General features: G+C 45.2%; 1 protein-coding gene across 2 annotated transcripts; it reads right to left on the bottom strand.

The window, feature by feature from the left end:
* Window positions 1-658: 658 nt before the first annotated feature.
* On the bottom strand, window positions 659-25,157 carry GSN (gelsolin). Of its 2 annotated transcripts, none has more exons than XM_080630761.1 (17): window positions 25,145-25,157; window positions 12,004-12,205; window positions 10,943-11,097; window positions 9,652-9,813; window positions 9,289-9,438; window positions 8,965-9,054; window positions 7,908-8,040; window positions 7,379-7,467; window positions 6,652-6,867; window positions 5,917-6,050; window positions 4,743-4,833; window positions 4,158-4,328; window positions 3,100-3,274; window positions 2,695-2,819; window positions 2,248-2,325; window positions 1,486-1,546; window positions 659-1,021 (listed from the first exon to the last, which is right to left on the bottom strand). In XM_080630761.1, the coding sequence occupies exons 2-17, from the start codon at window positions 12,194-12,196 to the stop codon at window positions 852-854; spliced, it is 2,193 nt and encodes a 730-aa protein (XP_080486887.1). In that variant the 5' UTR covers window positions 12,197-12,205; window positions 25,145-25,157; the 3' UTR covers window positions 659-851. The 2 variants fall into 2 exon arrangements, with proteins under 2 accessions (XP_080486887.1, XP_080486886.1); XM_080630760.1 differs by lacking the exon at window positions 25,145-25,157 and adding an exon at window positions 24,517-24,934.

The following is a 25,157-nucleotide window of genomic DNA, read 5'->3' as shown; positions in this document are numbered from 1 at the left end:
ACTGTGCCTTTGTCACTGTTAGGAAAGGGGCCCAAGCGCTTGCTCGGGCTGGAGCTACTCGGTGCTGTTGCTGTTCTGCAAAGGTTTTTCCTTGCTCTGCACCCCACAAACACTGTACCAGTCTGCATGTGTGTCAGTGCTTCAGTTAGTGTAAGCTGAGCTCCGCTCCTTGCTGGGATGGGGGGAGAAAGACAATTAACAAAGCTGTAATGATGAATGTTACTGTGCTCATACATGCTTGCAGTGGGGAACAAGTAACTGCGTGGCTGGAGGCTAATCCCTGGGGAAGAAGGGCAGTGATGCTGTAACTCCTGCTGGTGCTTCTGTCGCTGGCCACCCCTGTGAATTGTTGTTGACACCAGGAGCACACTTTTTGCTCCCATCCTGAATAAAATCCCATGCTGTTTACTAATGAGTGACTTCTTGATCCATTAATGGTATTCTGCTCTTTCAGAGTTTTAACTGCTCGTGATTCTGGTGAGGGGAAGGCAAAACAATCCCCAAAATCCTATCTGTGACCATTTAGTAAGGAGTGCATGTGCAAAAGATGGCACAAAGAAGGTTTACTTCTCTAAGGTGTGTTTGTTTAAACAAGTTCCAATGTGAGATCTACAGGTTCTGTTTAATGTTTTCTTCTCCATAACAACCCCCACCCTTCCCATTCTTCACATATTCCACACAAGCTTTATTGTATTAAATATCATCAAAGCAAGGAGGAGGGTCAGTGACTGGTAATTATTGCACAGCTAATTGGCTATTAACAGCGTTGCCTGTTCACATGCAGCCTGCAGGAGGACAGGGCTCTTGAAGGCACCAAACTTGCTCCATTTAAGAAAAAGAAACCTGTTACTTTAGACATCCACGTCTGCCATCGCTCTCTGGAGAGGATCCACAGCCCAGTAATCATCATCCCAGCCCAGGAACCAGCCGGAGAAGGTTGGTGGCTCAAAGCCTTGCTTCACCACGGTGACCGGGGTTCTCTTGTCCCGGCTGGCTGGGTCGGTTTCAATGTACCGCTTGGCTGGAAACACACAAGTAGCAGGAAATGTCATGGAGTAACAGCTGAAATAGCTGAATTGTGGCTAAACGGATACTAGGGATGCAATTTCACGTTGTTCATTTAAACAAAAAAACCCCCACATTACAGAAGTTTTCACTCTGGTTTTATCTACACCCATTGGACTGGCACCTGGTTGTACAAAATGGACACTGGGACAATAAGTCACCATTACAGGGGCAGGCTGCACCCGCCTGCCCACACAGGCATCCTTTCTCAATGCTGGGGTTGAGTACAGCGTGTCTGAGTACGACATCTCTTTGTGCTGATCTTAAGGACCCTCCTTGCTTGAGAGATGCGATCTCTTTGATAGAGCATTGAACTTCACGCTGTGATTAAGATATGTTTCTCAGTAGATTAAATTGCCTGCTTTATGATCAGACAGCAAGGAAATAAGAAACAATTCAGAGAGGATAATGTGACATTACCAGATTTCAACGCCTCAGTTTTCTCTTCTTCTTGGGCATCTTTCCCAATCCATACAAAGACCTAAAGATTAAAAAGGCCCATGAATTATTTAGCAACAATCAATCTCTCTGTGAAAGAAAGGATAATTTAGATAAAGTCTCAGTGAACAGAGTATGACACAGAACAAGAACATCCTCATGCTTGTGTGCCTGGATTGTTGACCTATGTGACTAAAGCTAGTGGCAGATAATGAGCAGTTTCTTGACTGTGTTTTATCTACATCAATTCTAGATACACAAACAAATCATACACTAGCTTAACATCAGGAAAAGGCAGCAAATGTTTGGACATTTTTACATAAAACATAAAGTTGCCTTTTGGCTGATTTATGCACAGTCTGTTATTGAAAAATAACAGAACGTGTCTGCATCCGAAAGCGCTGAATCCCAGTGATGGTTCACGTTGGGATTCACGTTGTCCTCTCCAGCTGGGCCAAGGATGCTGCCCTTGAGAGGTTGACACTCTAGGGGAGGACATGTGACACACAAGAGCCTGTTTTCTTCAGTTCTTAAGCTAACCCAAGACATGGCAGGACACCCACCATTTCCTCACATTCAAGGGGTAAATTCTCTTCCATGTCACTAGTGAGATGATTTGTTCTCAGGCCTGAAGATGAAAGGACTCTCTACTACAACAACTCCTCCAGCTGTTGTTGGGTCTCAGCTTAGAGCTGACCTGTGCATAGCGTTTGCCCCTCTCGTCTTGAGGTCAGTGTGACATACCTGGTCCCATGTGTCAAGGAGCATAACATCATCTGTAGCGAGGTCATCCTGAACCAGATCTCCAGGAACTTCTTCAATCTGGAAGACAGAAGATGATGAGAGGCACATTACTTCAAGCTCCATTTTACTTTTCCAGGAGAAACCCAGTTTCACCCCTTACTGGTGAGATGCATTAAGCATTAAGATTCATGAGTTAAAATTTGAGGGGTCTGAATGTGAGTTCTTAACCAGCCTGATGCTGCAGAGAGTTGCTGTGCTGGCACAACAGCACAACACAACTAGCTGCTGTCTCTGCAGCAAAATGGTGCTGATATTTTCCTTCTGGAGGCAACACCACAATGGAAGACAAGGTATAAGGGCCTGTTGGCTTAAAGCAGACTGGGACAGATTCTCCCAGCTTTGTCAGAAGGATGTTGAATTAATCGGCTGTCTTCTTTAGATACTCACAGTGAAACGTCCACTCTTGTTGGAGCATGCAAAGAGACGAGGGGGATGAGCATCCATCTTCTTGTCCTTCAGTCGGGGAGAGGTACGGTAAGGAGCTTTTCCACCCAAAGCTGCCCAGAAATTAGCTGGAAGAGAGAAAAGACATACTGCTGCTCCAACTGCTCTTGGGAACCACACAGCACTGTGGTCTGGGTAGGACTTGAAGAACTCTTCTATGTCAGAAAGTCCCAAAGCCCCACAAGCATGAGTATGCTGTTAAACAAAATAGAGATACTTTGGAGAAGCCCCTCTGTGCCGTGTCCGCCTCTCCTTGTTCTGGGAGATGAAGGAAAATATCCATAACATAATTCCTGTGAACAAGCAGCTACACAGAAACTGCCATGGCCTCTATTGTGCCTCCCTCACCTGGCTCTCTGCCCTCAGCAACCTGTACTGGGCGAGCTCCCAGTGTCTTCAGTAGCTCCTGTGCTCCTGATTTCTCAGCATCACTGGCTCCTTGGCCAACCCAGAGGTAAGCAGCAGAGGGAGTTTTCAGGACAAAGGCATCATTGGAGTTCAGCTGACTGGCAGCAGGATCCAGCTGGAAAGAAAGAACATTGCACATGTTGGATGTAATCGTCCTCTATTGCAGAACCTGTTATTTCAAGATGAAAATCAGGACCTACTGTTGAATAAACTGCAAACAGAATATTCCATACCAGCATGTAAGGCTTTAAAGATATGCTGTATATTTGCCTGTATCTAAGTGATAAGTTAGACTTATTCATATGAGAAGGGTAAATAAATGTGTGTTTCTATTCTACAGATACCTCTGGCCAATGCCAAGAACATTTGAATCTGTCATTTTGCCAGTCTTCATGGCTATGGCAGGAGATTTAGGAACTTGCTGGGGGGGTCACTGTAGGTACCCCCCACTGCTGAGCAGCTCAGTCATTAATGTCATATCCTCAACGTCAAAAAGGATGTGCCCTTTTGAACTAGAAACCTAGCAAGTTGCTGCAGATATAAACCAGAGCTTTTGTCTCTCCTATAGCTGCCCGCAAGGATTTAGACTCTCTTTTGTTGTTGTATCAAAGGAGTGGGGTTCTCAGCCTGTGCTGGCACAAGCTCTGTTTGCACAGAGGATATTTAGCACTTTCTCTCATCGGCATTGTTGTCACAGGGGATTAGAACAAGTCACAACAGCCAGATCCTAATGGTTCCCAAGTGTTTGAGGAGTGTCAGTGCAGGGTGCAGCATCTAGCAGAGAATTAGGAGCAAATGGCTTAAATGTATTTAAGGTGACATTGATAAACTAATTAGAAAAACATGGTTAATATCCCTGGGAAAAGAGGACTCTGTCAATAGCTTGTAAAGTGTGTTTCAGTTTACCTCAGGAAGCTCAGTTTGCCCCTTGCTCTGTTCAAAGGGATCACAGTCCCATCACAGCCTACACGAACCACACCAAAGGTGACTCCACGTACCTCTACTGCTCTGGTAGCTCCAGAGGTGCTGGATCGGACCTGGAAGAGCCGTGTTTCCGCAGGTGCTGTCTGGCCTCCTGCCCTTGAGGTTCCACCCTTGTACACAATCAAGGGTTTTCCACCAAACATACTCATCAGATGAGGTGGCTCTTTTCCTTGCACCACTCGTTTCTAGAGAAAAAGACATTGCTGTCAGTTTTAAGCCTCACAAGATGTACTAAAAATGGCCCTTACAACCATCTTCCCAGCTGGAATATAGCACTTAGCTGGTCACAGGAGCTGAGCTATTACATCCTGCCCAGAAACAGAGCAGTGATTAAACCCAGCTCCCACAGTTGCCATTTCATTTTAACTGGCACAGAGGTAACGAATAACAGGTAACAAATAACAGCTATAAAACCCTCGTTTCATACAGGCCACTTGTAAAGCTTCCTTGTGTAGTAGCTGGCATGTAAGTTGCCTCTTTGTAACTCCTACATCATGGCTGGGTTTCTCCACTGCACACTGGTATCATGTAACTACAGATATGTCTTATTTATTCCCATAGTGTGGATTTTGGGGGTGGGGGTGTGTTTGGTTTTTTACCTGCACAGGGCTGCCTCCCAGCTCCTCATCCAGCTGCACTGTAAGGAATGCAGAGGTTGCAATTTCATCTTGAGTGGAATCAGCACCTTGCCTGAGGGACAAGGCGAAAGCTGAGTTTTACTTTCAGCCCTTCCCCACACACACCCCTGACAGAGATCAAAAGGAGGTGAGGAAAACCCTGGTTACCAAACCTCTGACACTTCATTCAACATGAAGAAGAAATTCATTATCCAGAATTGCAACACAGTGATTACAGAAGGAGATAAGAATGTTTTCTAGATAACAAGCACGTATTCTTTAGTATCTTTATGCCTATCTCTCATTATCTTTCTAGCAGCTAGTTTAAAAACACTGTTGGTACTCTTATCAGGAACTACACATCCTTCCAGTGCCTACAGGGCCTGACAAGAAAGCTGGAGAGAAACTTCTTACAAGGATGTGTAGGGACAGGACAAGGGGAATGGCTTGAACCTGCCAGAGGGGAGATTGAGATGAGCTCTTAGGCAGAAGTTCTTCCGTGTGAGGGTGCTGAGGCGCTGGCACAGGGTGCCCAGAGAAGCTGTGGCTGCCCCATCCCTGGCAGTGTTCAAGGCCAGGTTGGATGGGGCTTGGAGCAAGGTGCTCTAGTGGAAGGTGTCCCTGCCCGTGGCAGGGGTTGGAACTGGATGAGCTTTAAGGTCCCTTCCAACTCAAACCACTCTGAGATTCTATGCAGCCCCTACACCAGCTGCATCCTTTCTGGTTTCAGTCAGACAGATTTCAGTTAGCCTGTGCCCTCTTTGCCTGCTGAAAAATTCCTTTTTAAGGGCATGGTCTGGGAACTGTAAGTCAGAATCCACCAGCTGAGCTGGCAGAGATCTCCAAACTTCAGTACAGTGGTCTCAAAAGGTGTAGGAACTCTGCAAAAAGAAACAGAGCCTGATCCAAAGAAGGGAGTAACTACTATTAGGAAAGAAGAAAAGAAACCAAAATGCTAGCAGATAACTCCCCCCATTGTCCCACTTCAAACAAACCATTCCAGTGCTTTGTTTGCAAGGGAAGATTATCCAGGGTAAAATTTTATCCCCTGCAGATCCTCTGTAAGTGGGAAGCAGCAATGATCCATTTTCAAAGTGCAGGCTCAGCCCCACACAGCCCTAGTGTTTCCTGACTTGCATCAAGAAAACTTTCTTACCAAGTGTAAATGATCTGTCCCTGTTTCCCAGCGTGCTGGTAGTTGTACAGGATGATGTAGCTGTCCCCTCCATAGAACTGGCCATAGGTCGAAGGATCCACTGGCACTTTCTCTGAGCCTTCTATTCTCCAGATCTAGAAAAGGAGCAGAAATATTCTGAGTTCAACGGGCCAGCAGAATAAACAGACTTTGCTGACAGGGCTCCAGTGCCCTTCCCAAATCCAGCCTCGCGAAGCTCGCGGTCCTGCAGCCCCATCTGCTGGGGAACGCCGCTAAAAGCCTGGAATTCCACAGCCGGCACGCGGGGCTGGGCACCTCAGCTTCTCCCATGTGGATTCCCCCAAACCACTTAGAGAAACGCGGGTCAGACTGCCAGCACTGATCCCCGTTCTGTACCTGACGTGAGCATTTCTGTTTCTCTCAGACAGGTCAGAAATGGAGCTTTTCGGCTTTACTGGAGACTTTTCAAGTCTAACACTGGCTCTGACCTCTCTGTGGGCTTTTGGACAGGACTCAGCCCTTTCACCATTCACCACCACTTCTGTGTGCAAATGCATGTGTCCAGGTACATGAGGTAGGAGCTCTGAGACAATCATCCATCACACTTGTGATGGCAACAGCAAGAATAACAAGGAGAAGGAATGAGGAAAAGTCTGGGTCCATTCTTGCAGGAATGCCACCAAGCAGTGAAGAAAATTCTGGAAACCTTCCCAAAGGGATTCTAACACTGCTCACCTGTTTCCTGCCTGAGCCATCATCCTCCATCCCGTGTTGGGCAGCCATGGCCTTGGAGGTGTGCAGAGTGGCAGCATCGAAAGGTACCTTCTCGATCCTGGCAACATGACCAGACACATAAGCCTGTCCCAGTCCTTCTGTCTGGTCCTTGTCCCACCAGTTCTTGAAGAATTGCTTAAACAGGGGTGTCTCACCACTCTCAGGGAGGACTTGGATCTGAAACAAATGAGCCAGCCCATCAGGAGCCAGTGTTACTCAGTCTTTAAGCCTCTGTGTAACTACACCTGGAAGGTCCAAACTATCACAACCAGTAATATGGGTCTCAACACACTACAGGATGCAGAGTCAGAACTCAGAGTCAGTCTGAGTTCTAAAAAGGCTGAAAGGGTGTTACGGCTTTACAATGAGCTCCCTTAGAACAAGAAGGGAAGGTTTATCTGCAGGTTCTCTTTTTCACTCTTTGGAGAGAGGTAATGGAAAAGAGGATCTTTTCCAAGAAGTGTTAAATAGTTCTATTGGGGTCAATGCTATCTCGAGGACAGTGTTAGCCCAGGAGCAACACTGCAGCATTGCCCTGCAGAAGAGCAGATCACCCAAAACAGGAGCTAGTTGAAAGACTGCTTGTGACATTTCACATGAGCTATGCTCTGGAGTCAGTGGCCTGTGTGGCAGAACAATAGCTCCAGTGCTGTCTAGGGATCAGCCATAGGTGGGCTGCATGTCCTACCTGGGTGTGTTTTGGATAACCCATCTTATCAATGAACTCAGAAGCTGTTTTCAGCGCTGCTTTCTTCTCTTCAGAGTTGGCACTCTTGCCTTTAATGAAAACAGAGAGAAAAGAGGTCAAAGTTCTGCATACCCAGAGAAGAAACTGTCCCAGGAACCTTTTGCAACAGCAGAAGGGCTCAGTCTTCCAGCCAGATGATACCACAGAACAATTGTCATTTGCTATCTCTTTTATGCCTTTTGTGGTGGCTGAGAGCCCACAATTGCCTTTCTACTTATGGTACTGTTTTTTCCTTCCTGATTCCCAGGACCTTCACTTTAATTCTCTACACTAAAGACCCTGTACCTCAGCACCCAGCATTTCAGGTGAGAGTGCTGTTTTGAGATATTTAGTGCTATCCAATCTTGCCCTGAAAGCACCGCCACCATCAGATGTACGTTCCCCTTCCCAGCTTGAAAGAAACAGACACTGGTAACTGGATGAAGATCCTGTGCATGCGTAACCAGCTTCACCTGCATCTCTACAGTACCTTTCCAAACAAAGATCTTTCCGTCTGTGCCATGGTCCAGAATGAAGCAGTCATCTGTGCTCAGGGCTGCCTGGGAGAAGGGGTTCTCATCTGCCACCAGTGAGACTGCCATGTTCCCAGCCCCATTGGAGACCTGTGACAGCAGAGCACAGAGATCGGATAAGGCACCATCCGTTCCCCTCCAGCCCTATGGCCATAGTCCAGAACTTGAAGAGTAGAAGGGAAATAAATCTGAATGCATTGGCTGCTTCAGGCACTATTGTTTTGCAAACAGGATACCTTTGACACAGCAACAGCACGACAAAAACATAACACTTACTCTGAAGATTTCAAGCATTCCAAGCAAAGCAGATACTGCTGGGACCAAAGAAAGATTGATCCAAAATGGTAAAGATCTTTGGTGCACAAGCCAAGAAATAGCTACCAAAGCAAACCAACTGCACTCAAGAATTGGAGGGGACAGTCTTGGCAGCTGTGAACAGGCCTCCCTCTATCAAGTGGGTTTAATAGTCTGAACTCCTGCACTTACTAATGGATAAAGATCCACATTAGAAACCATCTTGGCAGATATTCACCACATGAATAGACACTGCTGCAGCGAAGACTTGGACACTCTTCTGCACTTATGCTAGCTGATGGCAAATGTTACCTTCCAAGTCATTGCTTTATCATGCTCACTGCATGTAGAAAGGGGTAGACCCTGGTTCTCAGGCTCACTATTTCTAGTTCTATCCTGTCATCTTCCTAACACAATGCCTGATAACACAAAGGAAAACTCCCTTTTTTCCCCATTCGTTTCACACTCTATCTTTCTCTCAAAAATTCCTGGAAAAGTCTCAACTGTCCCACTACAGTCAAAGGTGGTGATAAAGACAACAGAAATCCTGTGGATATGCAGTGTACACAACCAGGATTCATACATAAAACCTCATAAAAAGCTAACAGCAGAGTGAGGCAGAAGCAGGATTAGTACAGCTCCTCTCTGCTATTCCACTTCCACTGAACTGCACAAGGATCACCCCTTCTGCACAAGGTTATTTGTGGGGTTTCTTGGTACCTTGTAGAGCTTAGCCAGCTTTCTGTTGGCTGTATCAATTTTGGCATCATCGGGAACTCCTGCTGGCAAACTGGGCTTTGGCCCCAGAACCTGTGAGAGAGAGAAAAACCATTACCAGCCAGTCCAAGAGGATCTCTGTATCCCAGGTACTCGAGCCACAAGAACACGTGGAAAAAACTTCTAGATCAACAGTAGCAAAAATACTCTAATGTCCCGGCATCTGCATTGAGTGTTTATACCACTAACTTCATATGACTGAGCCCATCTTCCCTTCCACACCCCACTCTTCCCCCTCCAGCAAAGACAAATGGATAAGTGAATAACCTGAAGCATTTCCTCCCGCTCTGATCCTTCCTCTGAAACATAGACCTTGGCACGACCATTCCGCTCATTGTCCCGAATCCCCTTGGCCAGCACAGTAGCCTTCAGCCGTTCCTGGACGCTGCTGTTGGAGCCACACCACTGAAAGATGTTCTGAGGGAAAAGAGAAAGACCATGTAGCTGTCCGAGCATTAACAATCCCCTCTCTAGAGGAAAAGGGAGCATGGTTGGGTCTGAAAGATGTGAGACTGGCTAAACAGTGTTTCAGAATGCTCAACACAGTGGGGAAAAAGGTCCTTACATGAACTAATCAGACATCTCCTGCCCCTGGAAGTCAGCTAAACGTGGCTTTTCTGTGGTACTTACACTGCCGAGGTCAAGGATGAAACAGTCTCCTGTGTTGAAACTCTCCCAGGTCACAGGGACCTCTGTTGCTCGGACTGCTCGCCTGCCCTTGACCTGCAGGAGCCTCTGCACAGTCACTTCATTGGGAACCACATGTCTGAAGCCAGAAGCCACACCACCAGCCTAAGGGAAAGCAAAAGAACAACAATTCACACTAGTGCTGTGGCTTCAGAAAAGATGAAAATCCTACTGATTTGGTACCAAGGAGCAGGTTTCGCCTCTTGCAGGGAAGAGGGGCAGCTGCAGAGAGAGCTGGTGTGGCCAGGCTGAGCTTTTGAATAGCATATATCTACCGATACATCCCAGCTATCCATTCCCATGGCGTGTAAGGGACACTGACACAATACAGCTGGAGGACTCCAAATTTGAAGATCATTACAGTAAGCTGAGTTGTTAATAGGATTTAATAGGACTGGTGGTGTGAAGAGTGTATTTCCATGCATATTATGTGTCCTCCCTACCAGAAATTATCCCAGCCTCACGATTCACTTTCTCTGCTGCTAAAGAGATGCTTGGAATTACTCATCAATGTGGGACCCATATCAGTTATCCTCAAAAAAAGCACAACCAAATTCAAATGAATGAAAATAACAACAAACAAGTGGCAAACACAGAAAACAGAAAGACCAGAAAAGTGTTAGACATGAGGAAATGTCAGCACTTTGCAAAGGTCTGACCTGATATCACTTCCCTCGTGCCACTGGGTTCCTAACAGACCAAACTGTTCTTGATTGTTTGTTTTGACTTCTTCTGTCCCACTTTACTGCACTGGCATCAACAAGTAACTCCCACTACTATTCGCCTGCTTTACCAAAGCATTATGTATGCTAAGGAAGTGGGCTAAGCACAGAATAAGGTTGGGAAGGTCAAACTCTCTTATACAAGTGGGAAGATACTAAATCTACTGGGTGGGCGTTTCCCAGTAACTCGGATTGCTGTTTCCTAAACTCATTCCAGACGCTGTGGGACTGTTCTTTCCTCTGCTTCTTGAAGAAAAACAAAACCTCGATTCCTAAACTTTCCTGGGGCTTTGCTTGTGTATTATTCATTCAGCCAAAGCTCTCCCACTGGGATCTGCTGTCCTCCACCCTGTCAGCTCCAGCTCATTGAAAACATCTGGTTGAGAATGGCTTTTAAAAGCAACTGGAAAAAGGGCAATTCTCATTCTCCTGAGAATTGGGCAGTGGGCAGGATGCCATTTCTTGCAAACTGGATTCAGCCTGGTTGTGTAAAGACCCCAATCATCACCTACCTTGTACTTGATGCCAGACTTGAAGTACCCCAGGAAAGTTGAGGACTCGTGGCCTTGCACTTCCCGATGCTGGACAGCCTTTCCGTGAAGGTAGTCATCCATCTGGACAGTGAATATGGCAGCTGCTCCACGCTCATCTTGAGAGCTTTCATCTCCTAAGAAATTAAAAGGCAACAGCTTGGAGGGAATGCAGGGATTCTGCCTCTACATCCAGCTGTGTAAAACACCTGGGAGAAGGCAGGTTACACAGAAGGTCAGTTTCTAGGAAGATCTGCAGAATAGCTATTTCCAAACTTCTCTAACAATGTCCCCAAACAGCTGTATAAACTCTGTGTTTACTGGCAGGCTTGTAATGTCATCGTAACTGCTGCAGCCCCACTGCTTCACAGCTGCCTCTTTGACAGGCATCATTCACTTTTTTAGGCCATTTTACCCTGTCTTGGAAGGAAACTTGCTATGTAGCAGACAAATGAATCTGCAGGAAGACATTATCAGGTTTTATGAAGGCTGTATACACCAGTAGGATACCAGTTCTACCAGTTGTGGAGCTCTTTGATGTGGAAAACCTATTGACAGATGGCAGATACAATGATCCATCATGCAAGTATCTTACCCAACTTCAACTGTGATATTGTCCGAGTCTGGTTTTGCAGGAGAAAGCCTTGCCATGTTACTCAGTGACATTTACTGCAGAGGGCCAGTTAAGGAGGTCTGAACTTCAGCAGGAAAAATCCCACTTATTGTGTCAGGAGGAAAACAACTGATCCCCATCCTTTCCAACAGAAAGGATTTCAGCCACTCCTTCATCTGAGATCTTGTCTGCTCCGTGAACCTCTGTCATCTCAATCAGAAAAAGCCATTACCAGGTACAGAGATGACTGTACTCACTGTTGCACAAACCATTTCAAATATTTAAGGCAAGTACCACTATAAAACTGCATTCTCACTGTGCCACCAGTTCTGCTTTTTATCTCCTTGGGTAACACCAGATAAGGCTGGTGTAGTGAGAGGAACAGAGCTTACTTTGGGCTCCTGCAGCAGGGGCATTCCACCAGACCTACCTAACCAGAAGTGCAGGTCGTACTGGAGGTTCCCGCTCCGCTGTTTGATGGTGTTCAGCACCAGGTAGGAATCTCCTGTGAAGAAGTCTCCATACAGATTTTTTGGCACTGGTACCAAATCAAATTTCTCAACCCTCCAGATCTGCAGGCCGGGTTCCTTCCCAGCCTTTGCAAACTCAGCGTGTTCCACCATGCTGACAGGCTGGGGACAAGACAGAGAATGCTGTTCAATATGCATAGTATAAGGAGGCGCATGTTTAAATCACAAACTTCTGATCTCATAAGTATTGTTCCAGACAACAAGTGCAAAGTTTGCTTTTCTCTTGCACTAAATTTTGAAGGAAAAAGAAAAAAAAGCAGGGGAGGGGGATATCCCTCTCAATTTTCACTTCCAATCAAGTCTAATTCCTGGCTTATTCCCAACTCACTCTTTCCTGGACTCTTTTCTCTGTTTTTTTTTTTACCTATCTCTTAATTTTACTCTATTTTCTTTATTAATTTATAGCTTTCCAGTATGACACATAAGTGAAAGACTAATTCTCTTGCTGACTGTTCTTCCTATAAATGCCGCATGGTATTCAAGACTGTAGGAAATAAACTCCCTTTACCTCTGCCTGTCGTACATCTCACACAGGCATTATTTACAGGTTTCCTAAAACCTGTGTGATCTTACCCAGCTCTTCCTGGAAGATGTTGTGAATCCCATCAAAGAGTTGGCTAATTCACAGTTGGCTTAATCTCTTCTGCCATGTTACTTCAGTACTTCTGCGTAACTGCTCCCTTCTAGGAACTAGGTGTATACACAATACCCTGTCCTAAGGACACTGCAATTTAGGTTTAGCATGTGCATTGTCCTACTTACACAATGTATTAACAAGATGCAATCCTATTTTTAACAAACATAATGAGCAGTTTTCTATATTACAAAATAATTTGCTCTGGTAACACTGAAAGGAAATAAAACATTTCTGTTGTATTGCAAAGGAAGTTTGCCTGTACATCACAGCATGCCTTGGAGTGTCAGACAACAGGTAATGAAAATACATTAGAAGCATCCAGGATTTTGACAAAGAAGATAGTTCACAGCAGCTGATGGACAAAAGTACAATATGCTCAGGTTTCAAAGCAGAAAATAAAGAGTGTTACAAACTAGAAAGCAAAACAGCAAGTAAGCTACCAAAGTGATTCTTAAACTGAAATTGGATATCTAAGATGGAAAGTAATAAACTTTATCATCACGATTCCAGCCAGGCTGACTTCATTTCTCTCAAATTCCCACTATAACATTGGACAAACTCCTTACAAACAGCTAAAAGAGAGAGTGACTCTTATAAGTAATAGAAAAACAGAAGTTTTTCAATGTTTAATTGTGATGTTAAATCACTTACCACAGCTGAAAGCACAACAGCTGCTGTAACAACATATCCAAGCCCTGCAACAGACATGGAGCTAACACAGCTCAGCTTCAGAGCCACTGTGCAGAAAACGGTGAGAAAAATGTAACTGAAGTCCTGTTTGCCCATTTCTAACAGTAAATGGGCTTCTCCCTTCTCCCACAGAAGCTGTAGGGAGCCCCTCTCCTGCTCCCTCTTCTTGCTGCTGTGAAGATGAACAGCAGAAGCCAATCTTTTATCAGGGATGAACACACCCACCCTCTCTGTGATACAGGGGCGTAACATGTTTGTGCAAACAGTCCTCTTGGAAGTCTGAGAGACTTCTTCAGCCATTTACAGATGCCTAATCCCAGTAGGCAACAACTCCAGACAATATGCTATCCATTACAGCCAGCACTGCGATTACATTCGAACAAGCCAAACATCTAGTCATAGAGCCAATGAGAGAGGAAGAAATTAAGAGACATCAGCAAGAGAGGCAATATTTTGTCAGCTGAAAACTGGAAAGTTGTTGGGATGCAAAGGAACAGAAAGGCTGTTCCAGATGGCAAGGGCTGCAGAGAGGTTGATTTTGGAGATGAGAAGAAAAGAGCAGCACTGAAAGGATATAACTGAATAACCCGAGGGTGGAGGGAATACACCCTTCTCAATCTGAACTTCTCAGAGCAGCAAGAGGTAAAATTTGGCATGTGCTTTGTTTATCTGCACCTGAATGCAATGTCAGAGTAACGCACTGAGGGGTTCTGAGATGGAATGGTGTATTTCAACTCACATGTTAGCAAAAGGGCAACAGAAGTCTGGGTGGTGACAGAACAAGAGCTAATTCTGTAACTTGACAACCAAATATTTCTGAGGGTGTAGCAAGACCCCATGACAGGATTAGAACAGCATGCAAACCTATTCAGTTCAATGTAATCACAGCACAAGATGGCTGATGGTGGCAAAAATGATGTGCCACTAGTAAAGAGCTTGTGCTTCCAACTGTCTCACACTTCAGCAACCAGTCTGTCATATTTCCCAAGTGTCTGTGGTAAACTGTGTGATGAACTTCCCACTCTAACACCCCAGGAACAGTCAGCCGTGTGCTCTTACCAAGGATGGAAGGACTCTGCAAGGTGCATCAGGGTATCTGTGACGCAGCACCCACCAAACATTGCACAGGGACCTCCCCAGACCTGCTTTCTGGTATGTGGCTATGAATATGCAGGAAGATCAAACAGGAATGATAGCAGCAACAAACTAATGCCTGCAGGAGCTGTGCTGCTGGTTATCCTCTTGCTCTTACCACACCCAGGAATGAATTACTGACAGTCTGAGGTTCCCACTTCGAGAATCTCTCAAAAGAAGCTTAAATGAGAAGCCAAATCCCCCACCTGCAGAAGTCCACAACAAAACTTCCATGAAAAAAGAACAGCCCCACTTTGTGCTTTCTGCTTTCTCCACTCTCATTGAGAATATTTTCCTTCTTTCTCCCATTAGAACACTCTGCTTCTGTGCTGTGCAAACTGATGCGGTTTGTTTTGAAATGGACCCTGGCAAACTCTGATTTAGTCAATGCACATTTTCAAATGTCACTGGAAATTCTCAAACTGAAATAGATCACAGAAACAATGGCTTAGTCTTGCTGGTGTTTCCAAGCCCATGAAGGAAGTTCAGCATGTCAGAGGTCTGAGACCCAGGGAAGAAAATGTTGGAACCCTCACTCAGGGAATCCAGCTGTGAAAGACTGCAGCTGCAGCACACCCAAAGCAGGATGAGTGGATTGCACAACATTGGAAAGAGATGGGTCCCTTCCAAATGGAAAAATACTTTGGACTTTTTATTAATAAACACCTGTATAGTGCCACACTTGGGCAAACTTCACAGACTGAGGGCAAAAGACTGGGATAATCTTTGTTAGCATCCCCTTCTAGGATATATTGTAATCTGCAAGTATATATTTAAAAGCGTATATGATATTTTGGAAAAACAATTTATTTGGTCTTCTAATTAACTTGGCATTTTCTGTATCCTGCTCTCAGTCCAAGCCTGCACTGCCAACTAGCTGCAGAGTGTAAATCCGGGCAAAAAGAGGGAGTGAGGGCTACAACTGATAAACTGCATTTTATAGTGTTCTTGGTAAAAACTAGTGTGAAACATATTTGAAGGGAGGAAGTGGAATATACTCCAGCAGCTGGGATGGCTTATTATTGCTGTCAGCAAATGGTGCGTTGTTAAACCAAGCCACAGCAATCTGTGCCCTGGCTGTTCTAGTGAGGGCATATGCCAGATGGAATTGCCAGGACCATACCAAAAAGGATGTTCTGTTGGTAAAGGGCATGTTTCAAGCTGATGTTAATAAAACTGTCCAGCTTAGTCACAGAAAGGATGCTCTGCAGAGCCAACGCCTTATGCAAAGGGAAGTTATTTAAGGAAAAAAAGGATAGGGCTTGGACTACAGAATTTCAGCGCAGATGGATCAGCTAAATGACACTTGGTTGCACAATGATAAAAACAAGAACTTGAGAAAAGAAGTCCAATGATTTGAGCAAAAGTGGAAGAAAACAACTTATTATGGTATCCAGATGTGCAGTGAACAGAGTCACGACAGGCCTAGCTGAGAATGCCACAACATGGAGGCTGGCCTATAGGCGTAATTACAAGGATACACCACCTACTTACCAAACACAGAACACAGCAGGCTGTAGGTAAGGGGAGCTGACCCTGTGCCAAGGTCTGCATCTGGCTCGCAGACCAGCGGCAGAATTTAGAGGCTGCTTCTTCAGGGAAGTGTTAAATGATTTTCCTGAGGCTGGAAGCTGCTGCTTCAGAGCAGAGGTCACAAACCTGCTCTAGTGGAAGGTGTCGCTGCCCATGGCAGGGGGGTGGAACTGGATGAGCTTTAAGGTCCCTTCCAGCTCAAACCGTTCCATGATTCTATGATTTTGTGAAATGGCACAGAGACCATGCAGTCTCTCTGCTCAGCAAACCTGACACTGTTGCCCCCTTGTGCATCCTCTCTGCCATGGTGCTGTTGAAAGCCCTCACAGCGGCTGCTTCCACTACCTGGCTGGGCAATTGGAAAAGAAGTGGAAAACTGCTGGTAAAAATAGTGGGTAAAAAAAGAAATAAGTGCAGTGGTACATTTAAATAGACTCAGCTGTAACGGTGTCTATGTATTATGAAGGAAAGAGGCAATTTAAGTGAGTGTTTACATGAAATAGAGAAATCCAGAAGTCTGATCACTACATTAACAGCATCCTGGTTTAAAAGCAACAGTGCTTGTAGGGGCAAGAGGCTTCTTTTCATTTATCTCACAATGCATCAGAAAGAGACCTCCATCTCCCTCACATTCAAAATAAAGTCCAGCAGTTCAGCTCCTTGCAGCTTTTATTCACTAACTGGTTGCTTACAAGAGAAAAATTAGCATAACATTCCTTATGGAGCTACAGTTGATTTATGGCAGTTCACCCATGTATATACCCACGAACAAGGTAAGGACTTACCTGCACAGGGCTGCTCAGCAAAGCTTGGCTGAACTGAAGGAGACTGAAAGAAGTGGTGGGAGACCAGAGCACCATGTGGTTGGTCTCATTTACAGCTCCAGTGTCTAGTTCATGACAGGTTCAGATAATTTGTCTAAACTCACTGCATAAACAAAGCCCACACAGGAAGCTCTGCAGCCAGCACAATATTACGCCACAGAGTATCTAAACCACCTGCTGCTTGCTTCTGGAACCACTTTTGCATTTCTAGAGGGCAAAGGCTGTTCCTTTATTTTAATGGATAATACTTACACAGCATCAAAATAACTTGCAAATACAGATGGAATTGCTAAAATATGGGGAGAACAGTAAATCTTAGTAGAGTCTGTATCCACACTACAGTCATGCTGCAAAAATGTTTCTTGTGCCCCAATCCTTATTGTATCTCGAGGGCAGACATTTGCATTTCCACCAGCTGATTCTCTCCTTCCTGCTATTTATTTGCCTAAAATTGCCAGGAGAATGCAGACAGCTCCAAAGAAACGATAATATATCTTCTCAGGAACAGAAAGACTCACTTGCCTCTCAGCATTCCAGGCCTTCTATATCAAGCACCAGAAGTAGTAAATCGACACTGTATTTCTGCTGCAACAACAGGAAAACCATAAGTCATTGTGTTTTACAAGTGTTTCAGTCCTACTGGCACCATCAAGACCAACGGAATCTACAGGTTGCAACACTCTAAGAGTAAGAGCGGCATTCTCCAGATCACCATCTGAAATAATGACACTGAAAAAACCAAATAGTTATTTGCAAGCTTCAGGTTTAGCTCTAAGCTGTAGTAGAATCTACACTTTCTGACTACCCAGACAGCCATTTGATTTTCATCTGATCCTTCACCAGACCCGTAAAAACTGGGATGAATTTACAAGGATCAGAAGAGCGAACACTACAGAATCACTCAAGATCTGACAATAAAAAAACTCAGGACACGATGCTACATAAAACAGAGAAGGAAGGCAATTCAGCACAGTATTAACAGCTGATGACAATGCATAGTAAAAACTGAGATACTTGTCTGTTCCTTATCGCCTCTTGCCAAACCAGTATATATTAAGACTAACTCCTAGTAACTCTACAGTAAACCACTGAAAATAAACCTGGTAGGACTTCAGCTTTATTGCCAAGGTGACAGGCATTGAGAAATACCTAAGATAATAGATTGGATCAGTTTTCAGTCTTTAAACAGCCCTAAATTCGTCTACACATAAACCTGAAAACAATCCTTTCCCTTCAATGCCCTGAAGAGCGAGTAAACAAAGCTTATTTGGGACAAGAAAACATGGGCATGGAGGAGCCTCCTCCTACTCTAGCCATAGTGACTCCACAAGCTATTTCAGTTCCCTGTATGGGAACCACAGTTAATGGCATTCCTAGCAGCTACATCTTAACAGACACTGCCAGCCATAAATCCAAAAATGCAACCTGGCATTCTCCCTTCAGCAGCTCCATTTAAAATACGCATCTGATTCCAATAAGAACTCGGATCAACAGTCCTGCACACAAAGTACAGCATTATCTGTGCAACTGGCAAGTAAGGTTTGCATTCATAAGTTAAAATTCCTCCTAAACCACTTTAGCAAATTAGAACACCCAGATGATTTACTGTTCACTTTTTCCAGCTGTTTGGTTGCAGTATGAGTCATGTCAGCTCTATTCTGGTCTCTACCTTTTGAATATGATCCACTTTGCAAACAGAGGGTTCAATGCACCAAGGCTCAAAATTTCAACACAAAAGCCCGAGTTTCTTCTCAGTTGCAGTGATGTAAATTGGGCATATTATTACTTACACAGGAGAAACCTTTGGAGAATATCCAGGTCTCCCATTTGAAACACACCCAGAGACAATCTGCTGATACGATCACCTGCTTAAAGGCCCTACCCTAAGAGCATATGTGAGAGCTGAATCATGCACTTAAATATACACAGCACAGATAAGTGTGGAGTAGTGGAAACCACTGACTACCTTCATTCAGCTGTGAGCAAAAATGAATCCTGAATTACACTCAGACACAAATCATTGTTCAGTGCTGAAAGCATGTCTTAAAGGAGTGCTAATACAACCCATAAGACATAATCCAGTGCATTAAAGTACGACTACCAGCCCATATTATGTCCCATAGAGAGATCTGGTGGTGACAGCCAAGACACCCTAAGAGAGGCAGTGAAGACATGCCTGCGGTCAGCTGCAGGGAAATGACACAGATGTTCTTCCTCAAGTCACCAGGTCCTGACTGTGTACAGGGGAAACCATCTGCAACTTTATGCAAGCCGGTTTTCTCCTGATAACTAGCCAATACATTCCCCTGTAGCACAGAGACCTGTTTCACCCATTATCCACAAACCAAAGAACAGACTAATACATTACCAAAGAAGAAGGGCTGGAAACTAGAAGAGATGGCCTAAAATGAGTCCGGAAGGGAAGCATGACACATGGCCTTGCACTGTAGGTGCAGCACCAGACACAGCTGACCAGGAGAAGGGACTTACAATAAGCCATTACTACACGTACAACAAGGTCAAGAGAAGTACATGCAAATATTAGGGTTGAGTATATTTGTGAGTAAAAAGCACAGATGAATTTTTGTGTCATGCCACACTGATGCAGCACAGCACATCCCAGTCCTACAGCAAGCCCACCATGGGCCCAGGAGCCCAGTGTGACTGCACAGAAACCCTGCCACAGTGAGCTCCTGCCTTCCAAATCAGCTCCACACAGAACTTGCCTTCCCATCTCAAAAACCTGTGAGAGACATGAAGCAAGTAAGAATTAATAGAAATGAGTTCACTTAATATACATTCAATAATCAAAATCCTGCTTCTAGGTCACGGACAACGATCAGAACATGAGGCATGGATGAGAGTTGCAGCCGCTGCAGGGGTTTGGTACCTGCATTTACCTGCTGACAGGCAAAAGAGACAGATCTGTTGCTATGATCAAAGCTTGCTCCAGTCCTGCACCCAGCACACAGAAGTGGAGGCACCTTCTGCACATCTCCAGCATCCTCCTCCTCCTCCGGAGCACTCAAGAGGAGACAGAACTCCCCCATTTCACATGTAGTGGTTTTGTTCACAAACACCCACTTCTGAGTAAATCAACCTGGAGACACGCAGAGTTCTTAGAGTTCCTCTTTCCATTTTGCTCTCCGTTCTCCTGACATACGCAGATGTGGCCACTGCATTGATGACTCTGGCTTGAAGAGACAGAACTTCTCACGAAGACTGTTTTCAGCTCCAAACACAGCAGCCACAATCCCTGTGCCAGCAACACAGCCTTGGCAGGAGGAGCACCCGGCTCCCATCTCCGCTGCGCACACCAAGAGAGGGCAATGCTATAAACAGACATGTCTTCTTCCTCATAGCAACTGCATTAATAAAGGAGGGTTTATTTTACTTATTTTTAGCAGGATTCAGGCTTCAGTGTTGAGGAACCACAAGCATTCTCAGACAGCCTGAAAGAAGAGAAAGTCCTCATGGCGATAGCTCTCATTGCAGCAGCCTCCATCCACCCTGAAAGATCCTGGTATGATTCATTTCCTCCAGTGTTTTAAAGATGCTGTTTTGAACTGTAGCTGTAATTTTACTGTGTGGAAACATTCAGTAAATAACATATGTTTAAACTTTGGGTTTGGATTGCATCCCACTGATTGACTAGCTCCTAATACAAACAGTTGTCTCTCCCAATTGGGTTGGGACATCAGCAGAGATCAGCTCCAGCTCTTCAGGTTCGCAGTGCGAGGTGAATGAAGGACAAAAGAGGAGAGGAAGGGAAAGACTGAAAACACAGCCTGTAGTCAGAAAAGAACACTGAAATGGGTAAAAGAAGAAAAATAATCTTCAGAGTCCATATGATCCCAAATTCTGATATAAAATCCTGACAACCTGGTTGGAATATCCTGACTGAGGATGCTGTTACTCACCAAGTCCCTGTCCAATGCAAGGTGGAGAAAAACAAAGGACAGTCTAAAATAAAGGCTGTTCTCAGAGGGGAGTGTGAGCAGGCAGAAATCCCCAGAATACCAACCAAACCAACCGCTCCACCAGCTCCCTCAGCTGTGTCAGTGATTCCACAGGGCTATTCCACTTCGGCATTTTCAGGTTGCTAAGCACTGCAAAGCACCCCAGGAAAGAGCTGGTGGAGCTCTCTTTAACTCCACTAATGTCAGAGCTCTATTTAACCTTGCAAATGCATCATCAGTGGATGATCAGGGATAAATACCTGGCAATTCCGCCAAGAGTCCAATGCTTACTGTTAAAGGCTGGTACTTCCTTTCCTAACTTTTTGGACCATACTTTCCTTCACTGAGCAGGTGGGAAGTGCTGAAAGCTGACATCTTATGAACACTGTCCGATCTGATTTCACTCATGATGGGATTTAACAGTGGCATATTATCAGGCAGCTCTCTTCCAGTGCCTTGGACACACACCCAGATCAGCAGACAACATATTCTGTACCATGATGGATGTAACAGGATTTGTGATACTGCAAGACAAGCATTCTCTGCTATGACCAGGAAAGTGCAGCAGCGTAGCTGTATCTGGAAGGTGCAAACATATCAGTATGTGTACAAAAAAGTCACCTCTTATACCTGCTAGGCTGGCATATTTCCTGCTAGGTATAAGAGGCCTGATGAATCTTCTGTGCAATTGGTGTACTGTTGCTATCAGAAAGCTGAAGACTGGAGGATGTAGTGTAAATACAGGAAATCTGCCAATGTCTGTGACTTCTTGAAGCAGAGATGAGGCAGAGGCATATCCTATGAAATCCAGGTGCAGTAAAGTCTATTCAGACCCTCTTGCCACCAGTTCATTTACTCTTATTCTCCTTACTTTTTAAGGAAATAAAAATCTTCAACTCAAGAAATCCCTCATCACATCAGTCCTCAACTGCCAAAAATCACAAGGATGAATCTGGGGAAAACTGCCCAGGCATTTTTCCATTCTCTGCCTTTGTCTAAACATCTGCTGTGAGCTGCCCTCAAGAGACAGACGGATGAACCAGCACGACAGCCTCTCCTCTCCTATGCCCCAAGGACTGCATGTGGCTGTGTTGCCTTTCACAATGCCATTGTTTTGTGGAGCCTCCTGCAGAAACATACTTCACAAACTGACAAAATGCAGTTTTAGGCTCAATAGCTGTGCACTATCCCCACCTAGAGAGTTTCTGTCTGACAGGGAAAAACAGTTCCAGCGTGGCTCACAGCTGAGAATTCCAGCAAGAGTATTGCTTTTATGCAAAAGAATTAATAATCCAGAGCTTTTCTTTTGAATTCCCTTAGTCCTTCTTAACGTCTGAAGCGATTAATGATTAAGAGACTGAAAAGACAAGGGCTTGAGCTGATGCTGCGAGAAGCAGAACAAACGACATGACAGAAATACACAAAGAGATAAGCTGCACAAAAAAGAACTTGAGGTTTTCTTCTTAACGTAAAGCCTCAGTGACCTTTGAAAGAGTGGCTTTCACAAGACATCTTTTCAGTCTTGAGTTTAAGAGGATTCAAAAGAGATTACAAGTGGACATATCAAATAACAATATATACAATTTTCAGTGAAAGTTTTGAGAAGAGATATATCAAAGACTTGGTTTGGAGACTCAGACAACATTTTGTCAACAGAAATAATACTCATCTTGTAACTGACAAACTGCCCGTCTCAGAATCTTCTGTCTTTTCACAGAAAGCATGTGAAGCAACCAGGCAAAGACATACTCAGAACTCGATTATTCACACAGCAATTCCCAAGTGCTGTGAAAGCAAACAAAAATCAAGAGCAGCTGCTTCTTCCTAGACAGTAGTTGGTTATTGTACCTAAGCTACTTTGTAATTGTGTGTAAGCACATTCTGCTTTACTGCAACTGATCTGCAACTTGATCACTGCAGCTCATATTGAAAAAAAACAAGAAAAGAAAAACCCTCACCCTGTTTCTTTTGGTGTCAGGATTCCAAAGCAACACTGGGAAACGGTTAGTTTGTGAAGCTGCATATTCCTGTGCAACACCCTCTTTCACACATGTGCTACTCAGTAGCAACACTAATGTCTGAGCCTGGAATTAAAATGGAAAGCTTGTATTTGTAAAGTGAGTTGAAAGCAGATATAAATCTGGGTAATAAAATACGTCACAGTGCTATTCTAAGAATGGTTTAGTTCCCACTGAGACTCTCTAAAGCACCCAACCTACAATAAAAAGTTATTTTATCTGAACATGGGGTGGAGGGAAGCACTGGCTCAGTCCACATCCTGGAAAACAGCTCGCTGCTCCTGCTTGCCCTGTCAGAAAGCTCTTACCTCTTCTCTTCAGAGAAGCACTTAGTGACACCAGTGACCACACTACGGACTCAGCAAGTGGCTGAAGCACTCAGAGAGCACAGAAAGTATCTACAAACCCAGCCTGTACTGGAACACGTCAGCAGCCAGGCTTTCAGCTGGAGCTGGCAGCAATCCCCCTTGGTAACATTATCAAACCATGAGACTCAGTTGTGGATCACTATCTCACATCCCTGCTTTGGCTATGAAAGGAACAAATTCACAGACAGGTTGGATTTGTGCCTGTAAAATCAAAGCTGAAACTAGCAGCAGCATTTTTGCTTTGTCACCCTTTAGACATTCAGAAGCAGCCAAAGATTGATGGCTGGTTCAATTTCCCCAGTGTATTCCCCATGGAACTGGAATTTCATCCAGCTGGAGAAAGCCTCCACTCTTCTGAGAGCAGGAGATGCTCCCCTGGGGACACTGCAGGTACTCAGCTCTCACTAAAACAAGTTGTTACCTAAACACTCAGACAAACACTAGAAAATCCCATCCCTTATTTAAACATGTAACATTTAAGAAGTTCACCATCCATCTACCTCACCAATGCAGCATCTACAATTCCTGCCCTATCTTCAAGCTGAATTCCACTGAAATCCATGGAGCTGGATTTCTCACTGCTCGAGCAAGTCAGTCCTGTGGCAGGGCCCGTCGATGGTACATATAAACTAACACTGGCACCCCAGGCTGGCGTGTATGTGCAGAGGTTGGCTTCCTCATTATCCACCCTGGAGTTCAATCCCGCCTGAAACCACACCCAGCACACACAGAGGGGGGCAGGCAGCAGCTGGGAAACAAGGTTGAGCACTGCTCCTCTCTGCGAGTGGTATGGGTTAAACTTTGATCTCTCACCTCCTAGTAGGGACTATGGAACAAACTATCACACAGAAAAGATGAGAGAAGCCAGTTGCAATAGCCAAGGTTGTGCGAGACCTATTCCTCAGTACTCAGGTTTCACTTCCTTTACCCAGATGGATGTTATATACTGAATTCTGTAAAATAGTTTGAGAAACCCAAAGGATGTGAAGGAACCCCCAACCCCACTCGGCTTCAGAGTAGGACACCCTAAGCTGAGCCATGCCAGACCCCAGGAAAGGAAAACTTTTAGCTGATAAACTTGCATCATGCAGAAAGTTGGTAGTGGAAAATGGAAATTGTAATGATCAGTAAGAAAAATAAGAGACTTGAGGGGAAACAATGCCAGTATCATCCTTGTTAGCAAAGTCGGGGTTTTTTACATCCAAAAGCATTACATTCAAAGCAGTTTTATTCAAAGAGGATCTACTTACTAATGAGGCCTCCTTGAAACAAGTCATCCCCATAACTTTTTTTTTTTTTTTAACACTCTTCCTAGGAAACATTTTAAATAGTGTTTTAAGTGCCTACATTTTTTGAATTTCTACTCAAACAGAGTTTTCAAACATTCTTCCCCCCGGCAATGAACAACCCAAACAAACCCCTGCTGCTCCCACCACTAAGGGCCTTGCCCCTCTCACAGTCACCCTCCTCAGGCGGAGAGCAGAGCCGCCCAGCCCCGCTCCTCGGAGCGCTCCCCGGGCCCAGCCCGGCCGCTCCGCGGTACCTCGGCCCCTTCTTCCCCTGGATCTGCCACCGACACGCTCTCCGCCTCCACCGCGCGGGCTAACGCACCGAGCCAAGCTCTCCGAAGTACGGGAACTGTTACACTGAGGCACCGCAAACTTCGAGGCGTCGCGCTGCTGGAAGCCCCGGAGCCCAGGCGCCGTCCCCGCTGATACTGCGGCAGGAAACGCGCTGAGACGACACCCAGCCGCCCGCTCCGCTCCTGCGCCGGGCTGACAGCCTCAGGGCACCGCGCCCGCCCCCCCCCGCCTTCCCCCAGCCCAACCGCGGCAGCCGGAGGATCTCGGAAGGATCCTCTCTACAACCCAACCCTACCTGATGCCGGCGT

Source organism: Psittacula echo (assembly GCF_963264785.1).
Source record: "Psittacula echo genome assembly, chromosome: 16".
NCBI classification, from domain to species: domain Eukaryota; kingdom Metazoa; phylum Chordata; class Aves; order Psittaciformes; family Psittacidae; genus Psittacula; species Psittacula echo.
This window is presented reverse-complemented; position numbering and strand designations above follow the sequence as displayed.

Bases quoted from the DNA above. Each gene is read 5' to 3' on its own strand.
- GSN (XM_080630760.1), bottom strand. From the start codon at position 24,588: ATGTTTCCTAGGAAGAGTGTTAAAAAAAAAAAAAAAGTTATGGGGATG. The intron at 9,814-10,942 runs GTAGGTGATGAT...GCTTTCCCTTAG, and splicing joins AGTCTGGCATCAAGTACAAG to GCTGGTGGTGTGGCTTCTGG. The intron at 4,329-4,742 runs GTAAAAAACCAA...CTTTTTCTCTAG, and splicing joins TGGGAGGCAGCCCTGTGCAG to AAACGAGTGGTGCAAGGAAA.